General features: G+C 30.2%; 1 protein-coding gene across 2 annotated transcripts; it reads left to right on the plus strand.

Moving 5' to 3' along the window:
* The first annotated feature begins 685 nt into the window (after positions 1-685).
* On the plus strand, positions 686-11,824 carry LOC142329787 (uncharacterized). Of its 2 annotated transcripts, none has more exons than XM_075374582.1 (5): positions 686-984; positions 6,273-6,673; positions 9,515-9,661; positions 9,871-10,011; positions 11,504-11,824. In XM_075374582.1, the coding sequence occupies exons 3-5, from the start codon at positions 9,518-9,520 to the stop codon at positions 11,591-11,593; spliced, it is 375 nt and encodes a 124-aa protein (XP_075230697.1). In that variant the 5' UTR covers positions 686-984; positions 6,273-6,673; positions 9,515-9,517; the 3' UTR covers positions 11,594-11,824. The 2 variants fall into 2 exon arrangements, with proteins under 2 accessions (XP_075230697.1, XP_075230696.1); XM_075374581.1 differs by lacking the exon at positions 686-984 and adding an exon at positions 2,814-2,902.
* Positions 11,825-18,300: the final 6,476 nt, after the last annotated feature.

The raw sequence follows: 18,300 nt of genomic DNA on the forward strand, positions 1-18,300 counted from the left end.
CTGTTTGATAAAACTACAAAAAGGAATAGAGAGAAGCAACGTTCAGAGGCTGATACTATGAGCTAAGACTCTCTGAAATATACACAGATGTAACTTTTTTTTATCCTAAATAGTCTTCTTATTTTATCTTAAGTTTTCCTAATAAGTCTTTTGATCTTTTGTGTTAATATGCTGAATATTAAAATGCTATCTGGTTGTATATCATCATAATACAATAAGTTATTATTTAGCAACAGGGGCAAGAAAGAGAAAATAAAAAAAAAACATGGATTGAATTGAGAGTCGCTCTTTTATTGAATTCAATCTAAAAGTTATCAAAATTGATGCACTGGATAAGAAAAAGCTTAAGCATACAGTAAGTACACTGGAAATGTAACTAACTATTCACCTACATACACACGATTATTTGTTGAGGGATTATATTCTGTACACTGTGAGTAACATTTTCTGCAGAGGTTGGTAATCCGCATTATGTGCAGTTTGTTTCCATGAGCCAATAAGGTTGGTGACTTTGAGACAAGAAATTGTGTCTAGTTCTATGTTGTTCATTGCCTTTGAATGATCGAGACCATGTCTTTCCATCTGCACTCAGAATGGTGTTGACTTTATAATAGTGAATACCTGTCATTGAATATGTCTTCCTTAAGCACAGTGAATACACAGAGTATGTGTAAGTTTTCCATTATATTTCCAGGTACATGGTTCCTAATCAATATTGTGTAGATCACTAATCAAGAAGTTTAGGGAAACTGTATTGGTTAAGGACTAAGAATGAAGTGGTAGACCATTGGTACTCAATGAAGAAAAACTGTACTTGATATCAGCTGCTGTGCGACCTAGTACCAACAACCCCATGGAAAGTTGGCCCAAAAGAAAAACATTGGTGTTTCAATTGCATACAAGATGGTTCATAAGAAGCTCAGTTTCATCCTAAAAAAAGTGAAATGTTATTAGCCACCGATTGTGGAAAGTGAATTCAATGCTGTGAGTAGATTCAATAGTTTCTAGTGGACAATTCTAACAATGTTTTTGTGTCGATAAGGCATTTTTTCATGTATCAGAATATGCATGCGGACATTACTCACATCAACAACTCACAGGCCATACATGAAATTCCCTCTATATGACTAGAAGATTGGGGTGTGGATTTCAATATCCAAGAAAAGAATATTCAGCTCAGTATTCTTACAGAAACTATAAATTTAGCACATTATTGTAAAATCATTTAATTCATGGGATAGCTAACCAAGGACAAAATTAATACATATTTAAATAAGACAGTGTGTCGTCTTAAACAAGAAAGATACAGCCAGGCAGACCATTAAGTTACTGCTAGAGGTTTTCAAGAGAACAAATCATTACTAAGAGCATATAGCTACTCCATTCCCTGGACTTAAACCCACTGGATTTTTACTTTTAAAATTATGCAAAAAGTAATGTTTATTGAGGAAAGCCCACAATTTGTAAGAACTTCAAATTGCTTTTCATGATTTCACTAGATAATTCCATATAAACAACTAGTGAGAATTTTCAAGAACAAGATGAAACCCTGCCTACATGTCCAGGTGTATATGGGGACCATTTCTAACTGCGGGGTAAGTCGATGTTATGTATTGTACTAGTGTATGATAAATGTATAGTTACTTTTGAAATGGGTCAATTTGGAAACCTCCAATTTATTCTAAAATTTGTTAGTCATCAAAAATTGTTTTCCATTTTTTTTTGCAGTAGACTCCAATTTGAAGTTTTTTCATTGCCACTAAGAAAATACATGATTATATATTCTAATAAAAAAAATGTTCATACACCAAATTGCAGCTAATTTCATATAATAATTGCAAATATTTGCTGTTAAGAGATATTAATTTTCTAATGATACATTTCTTTTGTTTTCTCTATTACTTTAATAATTTAAAAAATATATATATTAATATTTTAGTAGAAGATAAAATAAATAAAACTTTACATGATACAAAAAATTTAAATGTTTTAAAATTTATTTTAAGGATGCTGTGATTTTAATCAAAAGTGTGTTCAGACATTATAAACTTATTAGCAGCTCACCAAGAAATATGTGAGCGTAAATTAGCATGAATGTTTTGGTAGTAGTATTTATCTACCTAATTTCTTTGTAATGTAAAAAAAAAACAATGTCAAAATGCATTGTTCAAATTTATTGTCTACCCTTTCAGAAAAAATTGTTCACAAACATATACAAGTAGAATTTTAAGCACATCTAATGATTTTTATCCCGTTTTTTACAATTTAGGTAAGCATACTCTATACGTATATTTTCTACTAGGCAACTCATGTTAAATGCAAAATATTGCGTTAACGAATCATAATATGCATTATTCAAGGTTAGTAAACTTTCTACGTCTGTAAAAAATTAATTCGGATTTCAGGCTTTTTTCATATGTTACCGTGATAAGAATTTTCTAACGCAAGCTACGTAATTAGAAATCAAATTTTATGGAATTATCTCTTAAAACAATGAATCATGCTGATTCACTGGTCACATTATGCATTACAATATACTTTTTTTATGACAGTAATACCGTAAAAGAATAACTGATTTAGGAAATTAATTGGTGTGGTAAACATGTATAGCGTATATTAAGGCTTCGAGCACGTAAATTTATGCCAGTTTTTATTAATGATTTGTGATTAGTGTACAAGTCGAAATATTTGTGGCATGTTTATACTGATTTTGTAATAACAAAGAGATTTCCGCGTTTTTCATATTGCTAACAGAAACACTTGATTCGTATTACTGCACTCTGTTGTTTGAATTTTGTACTAACCAGGAAGAATTTGAATGGTGTCTTTCCGAGTATCGTGGGAGGTGACTAGGATTTGTTCGACACATAAGTGAACTTTATAAACAATATGTTAATTAATTGTAAGTAATGCAACTGTTTAAAGTTTTAACTATATATGAAGTGTATCATTTTGCGTGTTGTTACCTGGTGGTTTTGATTTTACTGAATTGATATAAAAAGAGTAAACATAACCTACATTTTAATATATGATAACAGTTTAGATGTTAAATTAAAAATGTTTCTTTTGAATCTGTTACGTACTTTTATGAGTAATTATTGTAATATTATCGTTACGCTTTTGTGATTTGTGTAATAGATTAAACACAAAGTAATCATCTGTCTTAACTTAAATACATTATTTATCTCTTGAGCTATATAATATTTATTTGATGGTTAAAAAAAAAGTCGGTTTAGTAATTTTTCGCGTAGATGATTTAGTAGAAATAACGGCTTTGTTTTTCTTACTTTCAAAACTGTTTAAATTTTTCTTATTGAAAAATATTTAATGTGAACGCTCATAATTGGCTTTATCATATTACAATATTTTAAGTCTGTTACTTAGTTATTTATAAAAGTGTGTGTTTCAAGTATTTTTTTTTTAAATTCTGGTTAAGTGGCGTTTTCTTTGCCATATTGCTTATGATAGATTATGTACCGCTTACAAATACAAATCTTACCAATTAAAGGGCCACTGATGATTATTTTATCATTAATAATTTCTAACTTTGTGTTAATCTTCACCTTTATATTTATGCTATAAATATCTAAAGCTGTAACTTCTCATTTATTTCTATTTATTAATCAGGATTACATTTTTATTAACTAATTTTGTGATTTTGCTAATTTGAGTGCATGCATTTGTTATCAGCCTTACAGAAGTTGATGTAGTTTAAGATATGTACCAAACTGCCAGCAGTAGATCTAACAGTAACATTACCACAAAAAATCAAGTTTTTTAGATTTATGGTATTATTTGATTTTATACACATCAGGTTGTAAAACCATGAAGAAATAAAATTGTTAAAAGTTGCAAATTATTTACCTGACCTATTTCTTTAACCAGTTATATATTTATGTTATTTTATAGGTTAATAATTCTATTTTTGTGTTGCAAGATGTTAACAATTCTTCTGTTTATGTTATAGATTGTCCTAGCGGAGTCAACCCTGCTTTTATATAAAAAATTTCTTGAAGCAAGTTCACTTGCTTCAGTTTAACTAATGTTAACTTGTTTAGTTAACTTTAAGGATATTTTTTAAGCCTACATGATTAATATATCAATAATCCAATAGTGTATAATAATCCATTTCTACCATTATTTATGTGATATGTATAATAATGATAAAGCAAGTAATAATTTAAAAAAATTGAAGGGGCTTTGTTAAACAAGTAAAAAGCTATAAAAATTAGAATTCAGTCCTCTGCTCTCATGTATTCTGTATTGAATGATTCATATAATGTAGTTAAAAATATACTCAATGACAATATTCTCAGTTGTTTGAACAATAAATTTGTTAAAATTTTTTTAAATGTACTATTGAACCTCTTTGTAACTAAAATATTCTGAATTAGTAATAAGTTAAAAAGAGTTTATAGAACTCATTTCTGGCATGGCTTATCATCCCCATAATCTCTAATGATAATAAACATTGTAATATATAGCCTTATTGTAAACATAGCCAATAATAATTCACCCACAGATTTTTTTTCGTAACAGTAAAATAATTCATACAATTTTTTTTTAATTGGGTTTCCTTATCATTGAAGACTGATTAGATATGAAAATTCTGTTTGCGCTGTTATGTCCACTTAAAGTAGAATATTATTAAAAAAATCAGTTTTATAGAGGCTGGAAAACTTATGGACAAATTTGAGAGGGTGCATTGTTTTAAAAAATTATGTTTTCGATAATTTTTTTATTAGCTAGTAACATGCATGAGAAAATTTTCATGATACACAACCGTTTGAGCTACAGTACCAGTTGGGGTTTCCCACTAAAATCCTTCCTCCTGTCTGCATCCTGTGCCAGACCCCCTTTTGGTGTAACTCGGTGCTTGCTCTTACAATGTCACAGAGTCCTGGGTACATCCTTAATGGAGGTGATCCCCAAGGGGACTCCCAACCGCATTTTTACCCAAGTTCTGTTTTCCATTTGAGAATTATCCTGCACAATTCTGCAACATGACCCCAGTCCTCTCCTGCTCTCCACAGTAGGCACAGTTCTCCGAGTGATATTTCCTTCTGGCAGCAAGGTATGTGTTGAACACCCTGAATAGCCTGAACAAATCTGGGTGATTTAGGACTCCTCTATCAACTGATCTGCCTAGGATTCTCTTACTTCCTCTTTGCTCTTACCTTCCCATCTGCTTACTCCTTCTGTCACCATTAGGTCCATACGTGGGACTCCTGAGATGACAAAAATGGGTTCTTTATATATAGTTGTATATGCGGCTGTAATTGTTAACACCATATGGTGCTGCAGCCTCTTAACAGCTCCCATACCAGTGCAGCATACTGCACTGCTGACTCCCTTCCATGAACTCTATACTCCTATGTTACAAGCATCAGCCTGCTTACTGCTATCTTTGCCTTTTTGTATTTCTGACATATGGTGCAAAGATTCAATTCCTGTTAATCCAGAGTCCCAGGTACTTCCCCTTATAAACAACCCAGCATCTTTGATGTTTGGTACTATATGTGGTATTTTTTCCCTTCTTGCCATCATTATAATTTCTGTCTTCTCGGCCACTAAGTGCAGTTTTCTTGCCTCCAATCACCCCTTCACCATGACAATAGCCTGGTCTGCCTTCTCTTTGTACAGACAGCAGCCATGTTACAGCTAGTGATTGGAACTTTCTTCTAAAACCATGAGATGTAGGCCAAAATACATATACAATTATTACTCATGCATATGTATAAAAGTTTTTGACATATTATTTTTGGATTCAAGGCAATTCAGGATTTTTGAAAAATGACCGATTGGCTCTTAATAAGTCATGTTTGAAGTCATTTTTTGTATTGTATATTCATGCCTTTTGATTGTGATTACCGTTTGACCAAGGCCTCATCAAATGTACTAGACAGATTGATAGATAGTAGTTTGACAGATTGCAGTTTGACTGATAGCATTACTTTATACATCTAGATAACTCATAAATCAGCATTTAATTTTAATCATTACGTTATACGATAGGATGTCAATAAACTTACTAGGTCTAAAGTACGCATGTTGTTATTAGCATTTACTTATAAATCTTTGTTATAAAATGCAATATTTGTTGTAATCTTTTGCTGATGTCCAAGAAGCTTTGCTGCTTGTAACTACTGACTCTGCACATTTCTACATGAAAGCGCTTTCTGTTATTACTTTTATAAGCAACTTCTACCACTTTTTAATATAATTGAAATTGTTTATTGACATTTTTCTGAACTATTTCTTTTCTGTTACAGGGTCTTCCAGTGGAAGAAGTCTTCGTTTTTAAATAATATAAATTTTTTTTAGATGAAGAATAACAAATGTGATATTAGTAGAATATTGAAACTTAAACATATAAAAAGAAATATTCATAATAATAAAATAATCGTTGAGATTCAGGAAGGAATAATAAAATAATTGTGTTATAAAACATGACAGAAGTTATTAAGAAAAATATTACTAATTTTGAGACAAGTGATCAAGGTGATAATGAAAATGTGAATCCAGATACTGAAGTAGGTGATGTAATTACCTGTGATAATGTAAATAAGGATAGCATTAATAAATTAGTTAAGGATCGTGACAAAAATTGTGAGCAAAAGGAACAAAAAATTAGTCAGTTAGGTGATGGCCAACAAAATGAGGGCGATAAACGGTAAGTTCATCTTTCATTGTCTGTAATTTTATAAAATTATTTATTTTTATTTGGAGTGTAGAAATTATGGAATATGGAATACACAGTGATTGATGATTATATGCACTCTTTTACCAATTATTTACGTATTGTAGTATAATACAAATACATGTATGATTCTAGTTACATATTAGTTTAAGTATGAGCTTAACCTTTGTTTTGTTTGAACCAAACATTGTTTGGTTCTGCTATTACTTGCAGAAAAAAGTTGATTTTTTTCAGTTTTTACAGAAATGAAATTTTAATTTCTACCTGGTAAGCATATATTTAATAATATATTTTTTAGTGAGCAAATGAGTTACTTAAATAGTTTACTTAAATTCATAGTTATTTTTTTTATTGCTGAATAGTTATTTTTTTTTATTGCTGAAACATTTTTCTTCACAGCTGGTCTTGTCCAAATATTTAATTCTGGGTTTGAATTGCCAATACTATGTAACTGTGAACTAATCTTAAAAATATTAATAATAAAACATTACTACTTATCAACATTATCATTTTAGTATATGTATGTTTGGTGCCAGATTTGTAACTCATACCATGCTTACAAGTAGTAAAGTGGTTAACCAAAAATATTGTTATGTCAATGTACAAAGTCCTCCAAAATACAAGTGACTTCATTCTAATCACCTGAATTATTCTACCATTCAGTGAGCATCATTACTTTCCTAGAAAGTAACTCTGACTTGTGCCTTTTTTAAACCTTAACATTAAAAAAAAACATTAAATTTAAACCTTAAACATTAAAAAATGGGTACGATAGTTAAATTAAATGGTTTAAGTTATGTCAAGTATCCCTACAGATCAACCTTATGTGTATAATAAGAAATAAACTGAAAATTAATAATGAAGACTTAACTATCGTTAGAAATATATCAACAAAATTTATTTTGAGTTTAATAATCAATTTACACACAAAAGATAATACTTTACCCATGGGATTAACATTATCTTGGTAGTGTACTTTACCCATGGGATTTCCATTATCTTGGTAGTGTATGAACCTGTTATAAATAATGAACACTAAATAATTTAAACAAAACTTATTCCTATCATAATTTTAAATTTACCTTCGAAACTGACAAATACAGTAAAATAAATTTTTTAGATGTTGGCATTAGTAAAAGTAATAAAATAACTATTATCATCCTTGGGAACACAAAATTAATGCATTTACAAACATGTTAAATAGGGCAATACATTACACACATAATAATAAAGAAAGATTAGATTCAGATATTATAAAATGTATTGCTGTAAAAATGGATATAACACATGTTAATTAAACGATCTAATAAGCAACATTGATACGTATAAACAATAAAAGTGTTGATGAAAAGAATAATCAACTCAACTGATGGCTAAAGCCAGCTGGTCAAACGAACATAAAGGCCCTAGTGAGTAATAAGAAAATTAACCCTACGATCGTACAGTTTTAAACTGATTAATAGTTTTTAACACATACTGTATTATTTTATGTAAGTATATAAATAACTTTTTAACGATATAGTGTCGTATATGATCAGTCAGCACTTTGTTGAATTATTGTAGTTTATTGTGTAGTACACAAGGGTACTTACGTATTAACGCCACCGCAGCTACAGCTTTATTTAAAAAGAAAGTAATCAATCGGATTTCGGTGGAAAATGAACAGTCTCTTTATTAATTATAATAAATGGTTTTATTTATTTTATAAATATAATTTAACCAAACTTAATTTATGCTCGCTTCGCTCGCTAACCTTGACTAATTAACACCGTAATTTTTGGAGTATTTATTTAATAATTTCAGTTATTATTGCAATTATTTATTATTTAAATAATCAAAACACTCCTGTTAATTAGTCAAGGGTTAGCGAGCGTAGGTTAAGTTTGGTTAAATTATATTTATAAATGGTTATAAATAACCATTTATTAAAATTAATAAAGATACTGTTTTGAATCTATGTTAAACTCTATATCGGCCCATTTTCCACCGAAATCCGATTGCCTACTTGTCAATCAGATATTAAATAAAACTGTAGCTGCGGTGGCGTTAATACGTAAGTATCTATACAAGTCAACTGTAAAACCTAAACCAATGCAGAAGTTTTATTTATTTATGTCTATTCATAAAAAAAATTTATGTATATGTGGTAGAATTCCTGTTCTTTTTAAATTTGTATTCCGTTGTAACTATATTTATTAATTAAAATTAAGTATTATTTATTTTGTTAAATGAAAGAGAAAAATTATTAATACTGATTTGAATTGATTGAATTATGTTTAATAATTTAGTTAGGTATTGATTTTTTTTTATGCTACTACATAATTTTCACATGTTCTCTCATACTTATGCTCAAGTTAACATCTGTCATCTTAGTAAATTGCTTTGTATATGAAATATGTAGCCTTTTTAAATTACTCGAAAGATTAAACCAATTTATGTTATTAGGATAGACCATATATTTCTTATATTAGCAATCCTAATGTTAAAGGAAGCAAACAAAACTACCAAATAGATTTACATTTTACATTTAGTTATGGACTATTGTATATAGCCATTTAAATGTGATGAATTATATATTATTGTTATCTTTTTTGTGGTTTTTGTTTCTTCATTTTATTAGAAAAATACAATTTTATAGAGTCCATCATACCTTTTAAAAGTAAAATAATTAAGGTAAAAAAGAAGGCTACTGTGTTAAAAGCTCAAAACCTGTGGAAAAGTTGTATTCAGCGTAGCTATTGTTTGTATTTTTCAGGTTTAAGTGAATAAAAATTTGGTTGTTATTTTATTTTATTATTTTTTCATTTTTTACAGAAAATGAATGCATCCATTAATAATACATTTTTTGATGAAGTTCCATTAAACACTTCTATTGATGTTAAAACAGAATTAGAAGATAGCATAACTGATGAAACAGAATGTTTATTTTCACAATATAATGAAGACATGGAGTATGATTGTGTAAGTAAAAGAAATATAATTAAAATTTCTCTGGGGGAGAGAAAATGTAGTTTTTGGTTAGTCATTTGTAGCTGATGTAAAAGACACTTAGTTATTGACTAATTTCTATTCTTATTGTATAATTTAGCCCAACAGGTTGGTCTAGCGGTTAACTCAGAACAGAAACTTATTTTAATATTACTGTAGTGTATGAAATCTTTCTGTTGCAGGGAATAGATCATAATAAATTATACACAGTGTTTCCTATAAAAGAAGAAAATGATCCTTTAAGTTTAGATAAAAACTGTAACTGTGAAGATTTGATGTTTATAAAAAAGGAAGAAAAATATCAAATTAAACAGGAAGAATTGGTAAAGTTGTTTATTTAAAAATATAATGTGTTCAATCGTTTTTAATTTAACTTATTAGTGTTATAATTTGGATTGTTTGCTTAATTCTTACTCTTAATTACACATGTTTTTTTAATCTAAACATTTCCAGGTTATCAACCTCTGGTAATACAGAGTGATTAGAATTGAAATATACACTTTTGGTAGCTTATAAAAATTAAACTGGTGTATCTGAATACAGAAAATGATATGGTTTTACAGGGAATTTTTTTAAAGTTTATGTTTGTATATCTGCTCAGCTGCTAATGTCACTGATTGATGTGTCATGTTACTAGACTGGCAAGGTGGCCACTACTGCAGTAGAGTAAGTTTTTTGTGTGTTTGAATTAGCCAAAACATACTCTGTTACTGCTGTGTAATGGCATTTCAGAACAAAATTTGGTAAATCACCATACGGTAAAAGTGTTGGCCACCAAGTAGTCCAGACTTGACACCTTGCAACTACTTTTTATGGGGTTATGTAAAAGACAAAGTTTTTGTACCGCCCCTTCCTGTTGATATCGGCGACTTAATATAACTTATTAGAAATGCTGTTGCTACCATTGACCAATATATGCTTCCACGTGTTTGGATTTTTAAAAATGGTCAAGTATGTGCTGATGATGATGAATGTTCAGGATGACCATCTATATCAGCATTACACCAAATATAAAAAATTTATAATGAAAGAGATGAAACAGAATTTAATCTAAAATTCCTGTTTCTTTTACTTAAAATATTATTTACCTAGTTAAAATGTTTTAGCAGAAATATTTTTTTAAACATGATTTCAAAAGTAGAGTTGTGCAAGCCAGGAACGTATGAAAAAAATTAATTTTATAATAACTGAAAAATTATACTTAAAAATCTGATGTGGAGTACAATGCTGCACTCCTATAAATATGAAGTGCTGAAAATTATGTGGATTGATGTAAAATTTTTAATATAAATTTGAGAAAAGAGTAGTAAGTTGGCAAGAGTGGTGGGTTTTGTCTATATTTAGGAATGTTGTTGGACATTGAAGATTAACAAATTGAATTGATTTTTCCTCCCCAACCTTGTATCGAACAAAAATAATACAAGCATAATTTATTGGAAAATCTTATGTTTTGTATTACTTTGTGGAATTATAAGTTAATTAAGCATTGTTATTTAAGTTTTTGTGCATAACAGATAAATTTAATATTTTAAGAAATATAATTTAATTTTTTTGTTCTCATAATGTGTGTGTATTATATATGCACACGCATTATGTGCATAAATTAAGTATCTCCTTTTTAGATGATTAATGGAGAATTATATCATCTTAACAGTCTTTTTGGTACTGTTTATAAAAGTTTTTGATGTCCTTTTTCTGTTTATTTTTGGTGTTTACAGTAAGTTTAATTTAGATTGATTCATCTTATTCTGTGTTATTCATTGCTTATTTTTACTTTTTTTTTCTCTTGAATATAATATATATCTTTTATTTTAGGATCTTGCTGATAAGACAATTGACGATTCAGTTCTAGAAAATGTTGAGGATAATATTCAGAATACTAAATATATGACTCAGGAAGTGTAAAGATAACGTTTTACGTAATCGCCTACGTAAAATATTCAATAAAATCGACAGCGTTAGTAGTGATGGATTTAATAATGATAAAACATTAGAATTTGAACACGATATAAGAATTAATAATAATGATGCAAGCGATAGATTAGTGGAGTGTAATAAACAAAATATTAATGACGCTAAGAAATATACGTGTAATCATTGTGAAAAAACATTCAAATCAAAATATAATCTGATGCATCACAATAATATTCATATCGGGAAAAAAAGTTACCATTGTACATTATGTCAAAAGTCATTTTATCGAAGCGGTGATTTAAACAGACATTTTTCTATTCATATCGGTGAAAAAAGATTTAAATGTAACACTTGTGAAAAATCTTTTAATAATAATGGTAATTTAAAGAAACACCTTATAATTCATACAGGTGAGAAGAAATTTACGTGTAATATTTGTTTAAAGACTTTTAATAATAGTAGTAATTTGAAGAAACACCTTACAGTTCATACTGGAGAGAAAAAATTTATATGTAATATTTGTTTAAAATCTTTTAATAACAGTAGCAATTTGACAAAACATCTTATAATTCATACTGGGGAGAAAAAATTTACATGTAATATTTGTTTAAAGTCGTTTAATCAGAGTCGTGTTTTAAAGGCACATCTTTCCATTCATACCGGTGAGAAAAAATTCTCGTGTAATTTTTGTCAATTGTCTTTTAACCAGAGTTGTCATCTGAAGTCACATCTTTCTATTCATACTGGACAGAAGAAATTTACATGTGATTTTTGTCAAAAGTCTTTTAATAGAAAAGATAGATTAGAAAAACATGTTATTGTTCATAAAGAAGAAATTTCTGTAAAATTTTCTTCATAATAGTTTATACTTATATAACTTATAGGATTTACTAATGGTACGCAGTATAAAATTTAGAAGAAGTGTTTGTATTGTTTTTTAAATGTTTGTATGAAGTTAGTGTATTATTTGGTGTACAGTATTATTAAATTTTGTTTTTAAGAATTACTTATTTAGTTTTGTTCTACTTGTTAGTAAGTAACCTGCACTCGTTACTTATGTACTTGTAAGTACATACGTACTTACAAGTACTATAAGTAAGTGCTTATTTAAGTACTTGTACATAAGTACTTAAGTAACAAATTCAGTTGTTCTGTAATAATTCTGATAGTTAATCGCCGGTCATACCGTATCAAGTCTCTGATTCGCTTAACATTGTCATCATTTTTGACATTAATGGTCTTGCAGAGCATCTATCATCCGCAACTGATTCCTAGCCATCTGAAAATACTTTAAACCACCTAAAAACTTGGGCTCCTAACGAAGCGTCATCTCCATACGTCCTTTTCAATTTTGAAAAAGTTTCAGTAGCATTCTCACAGAGTTTAACACAAAACTTGATTGCACAACGTTGCTCGTATAAAAATCTGATGTGGGCACTACATGAATTCTTTGTATGCCTATTAAATTACATATTCACTTTTTTTTTTTAAAAGAAGTACATAAAATTTTATTTTATTAATCTGCTTTTTTATTAATGAATTATTAATTATTTTAAAAGTTTTTTTACAATCTGAGATTTAATTATTCTGAATTTAAGGGGATATGGAGTAACAATGAAATTTACAATTTTTTTTAAATTTCTCAGTAACAAATGAAGATATCAACTTTAATTTTTTTTTTGCGTAATCTTCATGTGAATATCTAAAAACCAATTTCTAGATTTTTTAAATTCTGAGTTTCAAGGGTTAAAATGGATTTTGAATTTTTGTTAAACCTTGGCTATTTTTTTAATATCTCTGTAACAAATGGATAAATCAACCTAATTTTTGAATGAGTGTATAATCTTCATGTGAATAAAACATTACTAGATTTTTTAAATTCGGCCTTGAAAGGAGTGAAGAAATGTAAAAAAATGTTTGAACAATGATTGTAAATTTTCCCAATCGTGACCATATTAAATTCTTGTATTGTTTCTTAGTCAAGCAAGTGCAGCCAATCACACATACATTAACGGTGGCAGTGGCTGTGTTGTTTGAGCCACAGCACCATATACTTACACACCCCTGAAAAGAAATGAAATTCAAAAAAACACAAAAACGGTTTTTAAATATTTATCTGAAGAGTATTTCCAAGCCCAAATGTACTGAATATCTAAATGTACTGAATATAATAAGATTGACCGCCACAGGAAACGCAAATAACCACATAGCTCAGGCAAAGCTGTGAAAGGGAACTAGTATAATACATATATGTACTAGATACCACTAAAAATTGTGAAGTAGAATAATTTATAAAAAAGTAAAAATAAAAGCTGACTTTAAAAAACAATAGTACTAAAATGTTAAAAATAATTATATTTTTATTTATTAACTAAAGTAAAAAGTATTTACAACAAATAATTATTTTTGTAGTCTGTGCGGGCTAACGCAAGTTAAATAAAAAAAAACAACATATGATCTATATTATACAAGTACTACTTGAAACAATGCAAAATTGGTATTATAAGTTTTACTATAATAAAATGAGATCTACAGAAATGTAACAAAAAATATGTGACACAAATATATGCTATAAGAATACTTTATAGATGCTTAGGTACATACGAGGTGTGACAATAAAGTAATGAGACTGATTTTTCTTTGCAAGATGTGGCAACCCTGCAGCTTGCGTAGGCACACCATCCTTGACCTTGGTCTATAAGCTACTTCTAGTCCAAGCGGCACATTGATGCAACTGCTCGGTCGTGAGTTGTGCTGTAATAAGTGAACACGTGTTTGTGTCTCTCGTCACAGAAATGAAACCGCAAAATATTGCGCAACGGTATGCCGTTTCTTTTTGCGTTAAATCGGGTGAAAACGCGACGACAACTTACGGTAAGCTTCAGAAGGCTTTTGGAGAGGAGGTTATGTCAAGAGCTCAAGTTTTTCGGCGGCATAAAATTTTTAGTGAAGGCAGAACGAATGTTGAAGATGAAGACCGCAGTGGACGACCTTCAACCTCACGGACAGATGTCAACTTGACCAGGGTGCATGAAATCGTACGATCTGATCGAAGATTATCCGTGAAAATGATCGCAGAAGAACTCAACATCGATCGAGAAACGGTTCGTCTAATATTCACTGAAGATCTTGGTACGAGAAAGATTTGTGCAAAAACGGTCCCCAAAAATCTCACACAACAACAGCGAGAAACACGGAAAAATGTGGCAGCCGATCTGTTAGAACAAACGGAAATCGATCCAGATTTGTTGAGCCGTGTTATCACTGGTGATGAAGGTTGGTTTTTTCAATACGATCCAGAGACAAAACGCCAAAGTTCGCAACGGTGCTCAAAGGGATTACCCAGACCAAAAAAAGCTCGCGTGTCAAAGTCAAAAGTGAAACGCACGCTTGTGTGCTTCTTCGATTCCAAGGGAATTGTTCATAAAGATTGGGTGCCTCCTGGACAAACAGTTAACCGATATTTCTGCAAATAAATTTTAGAAAGACTTCGTAAACGAGTTCTTCGTGTCCGTGCAAGCATTGCTGATAATTGGATTCTGTATCACGATAATGCGCCATCCCATACTGCTCTGTCAGTACAGCGATTTTTAACCTCAAAACAAATTTCAGTACTACCACAGCCACCTTATTCACCAGATATCGCTCCGTGCGACTTTTTTCTATTTCCAAGAGTCAAAATGGCGGTCAAGGGACACCATTTTCAAACAATACAAGATGTCCAAAAAGCTGTGACGAGGGTCTTGCAGGATATTACAGAAGATGATTTCCAGGAATGTTACCATCAATGGCAGAAGCGCTGGAATAAATGTGTGCAATCAGAGGGGAACTACTTTGAAGGAGACAACACTAAACATGACTAAAACGGTAAGCAACATTTTTTTTTTCACGTCAGTCTCATTACTTTATTGTCGCACCTCTTATATTGTCAGCAAGTACATTTGCTTTAGCGAACTCAAGATGAGGTATGGTCGTAAGATGCTCTCTTTTATATGCTCTTGAGATCCCACTTTACATGTGGGAATCCTGTTTAGCTGCCTAGCGGTCGGTTGAGATACTAACTTTACATAATTTTATGTTTAACTTGTGCTGGCTGACACCGACTTCAAAAATAGTTATTCGTTATAAATACTTTCATGATTAAAATATTGAATAAAATTGATTTTAAATGAATTAAACCGAAATTAAAAAAAAAAAAATTATTTTGGATCTCCCCATCAGGCAGAGGTATTAAGTAATTTTTAAAAAAAATCTTCTTTATATAATTCAAATCTTTTAACGCTCAAAATGTATTTTGTTAAACAAAAAGATTTTTTTTTCATTTTCGGGGCACCTGCAAGAGGAAGCATTCGGGTAAAATTAATTTTTAAGAAAATAATTCCTATGTGGTGATAATAAATTAAAAAAGTATTTTTTTAAATTGTGCAAACAATTAGTTACAGCCATAATTCTAAATGAGTAAAGTTGTAATTTTCTAGGAAGAAGATGAAAAACCCTCCGGGTTGGTCTAGTGATGAAGGCGTCTTCCCAAATCAGCTGATTTGGAAGTCGAGAGTTCCAGCGTTCAAGTCCTAGTAAAGTCAGCTATTTTTACACGGATTTGAATACTAGATCGTGGATACCGGTGTTCTTTGGTGGTTGGGTTTCAATTAACCACACATCTCAGGAATGGTCGAACTGAGAATGTACAAGACTACACTTCATTTACACTCATACATATCATCCTCTGAAGTATTATCTGAAAGGTAATTGCCGGAGGCTAAACAGGAAAAAGAAAGGAAGAAGATGAACATTTTCCACTGTTTTTTTTTTCAAGAGATACTACCGTAAGAGCTATCAAAAAATTAAGATTTTCACATTTTAATGCAGTGGGTAACTTGCAAGATGGTTTTACATTTATAGCCTAAAGAGTGGGATTAAAACACGCGTAAGAAAAGATTGGCAAAAACACCAAATTTTTGATTGGAAGCTATGACTTTCACATAATCTTAGATATCTTCTTTCTTTTTTCCTGTTTAGCCTCCGGTAACTACCGTTTAGATAATACTTCAGAGGATGATATGTATGAGTGTAGTCTTGTAAATTCTCAGTTCGACCATACCCGAGATGTGTGATTAATTGAAACCCAACCACCAAAGAACACCGGTATCCACGATCTAGTATTCAAATCCGTGTAAAAATAACTGACTTTACTAGGACTTGAACGCTGGAACTTTCGACTTCCAAATCAGCTGATTTGGGAAGACGCGTTCACCACTAGACCAACCCGGTTTTTAATCTTAGACATTTGCATCGTTTAATTTAAGAGTGGTGTTTTAAACATTTTTTTACATACTTTTTATTTATTTATGTTCATAAAGTAATGAACTCTAACCAAAATGTAGGCACCGGAATGTACCGATCACTAGCGGAAAATCCTGATTCGTTAGTATCAATTTCTAGAGTTAGATTTCTTATTTAACTTTCATTATATCAATATTCATCATTCAAAAAAAATATTTTTACCCAAGAGGTAATCAATTTTGGACACCAAATAATCCAATTCCGAGACGCCGTACGCCAGGGCAACCCGTTTGGAGGGTCTAGATGTGGAAGGCGTGCCATAGGCACGCACGCCTCTGCATCTAGTATATTCGCTAAATTGGGGCGACGGAAGCGAAGAAGAAATATAATCACCGAATCCTTATTACAAAAAAAAAAAATGTGTAAATATATTATAGTTCGAAAAAAAGCGTGTGCGCACGCACGCACACATGTATAGATCAATATTACGGTTCCTGTACAAGATTGAAAGAGCATATGAAATGCAGTTATAAGTGTTATATACAGAGTTATATTTAAGTATGGAAACAGCTTATACTGCATACCTGAGAGGTCTTTGGAGAGAGAATGAAATGGGGTTCATCACAGTTAAAAAAATCTGCATTATGGTGGGTTTTTAATTTTTTCCGCCATATTGAATCAAACTTAATTTTAAAATAGGAAGGTTGACGTATGACACATCATTTCGGTTTAAAATTTTACAAGAAAAAGAGTGTTGAACGCCGTTTTTCTGTTAACGCCTTCGTTGTCGAGCACTCAAATTTGGAACGATGGAAAAGTAGTGTTAATAATAAAACGCGATGGATGCATGATCAATTTTATTGCATTTTCCATTCATAATGCAGACAATAGCAATGCTGTAATATTAGTAATAATTAACAATGAAACAACAAATCATATCAACTGTCATTTTCTCATTAAATTTTTTCATTATTTAAATAATAAATAATTGCCATAATTACTGAATTTATTATTTAAATACTCAAAACATTACTGTGTTAATTAGACAAGGTTAGCGAGCGTAGGTTAAGTTTGATTAAATTATATTAATAAAATATAAATTGTTATATTGAGTGAGTTACTAAGTTGTTCAAACTTGATTAGCTAGGAAAATAATATTTTTTTCATTTTAAAATTATTTTTATGCCCAAAATCAAGGAAATATAATGATTGTTCAGGAGTGTTGGGAGGGGGGTAGAGCAGCTCCGATTGTTACAATATAAGGTCTAAATGTAAAATTATAATTTTACCTTCCGATAATTTAAAAAAATATATATATAGAAAAAATCGAAAAAATTTGTTGACAAAATTTTTTCCATTTTTTCTCGACTTAAAATTGGTTTTTAATATGATAATTATTTTTGAGTGATTTGGTA

The sequence above is a fragment of the Lycorma delicatula genome, chromosome 9 (assembly GCF_047948215.1).
Source record: "Lycorma delicatula isolate Av1 chromosome 9, ASM4794821v1, whole genome shotgun sequence".
NCBI lineage: Eukaryota > Metazoa > Arthropoda > Insecta > Hemiptera > Fulgoridae > Lycorma > Lycorma delicatula.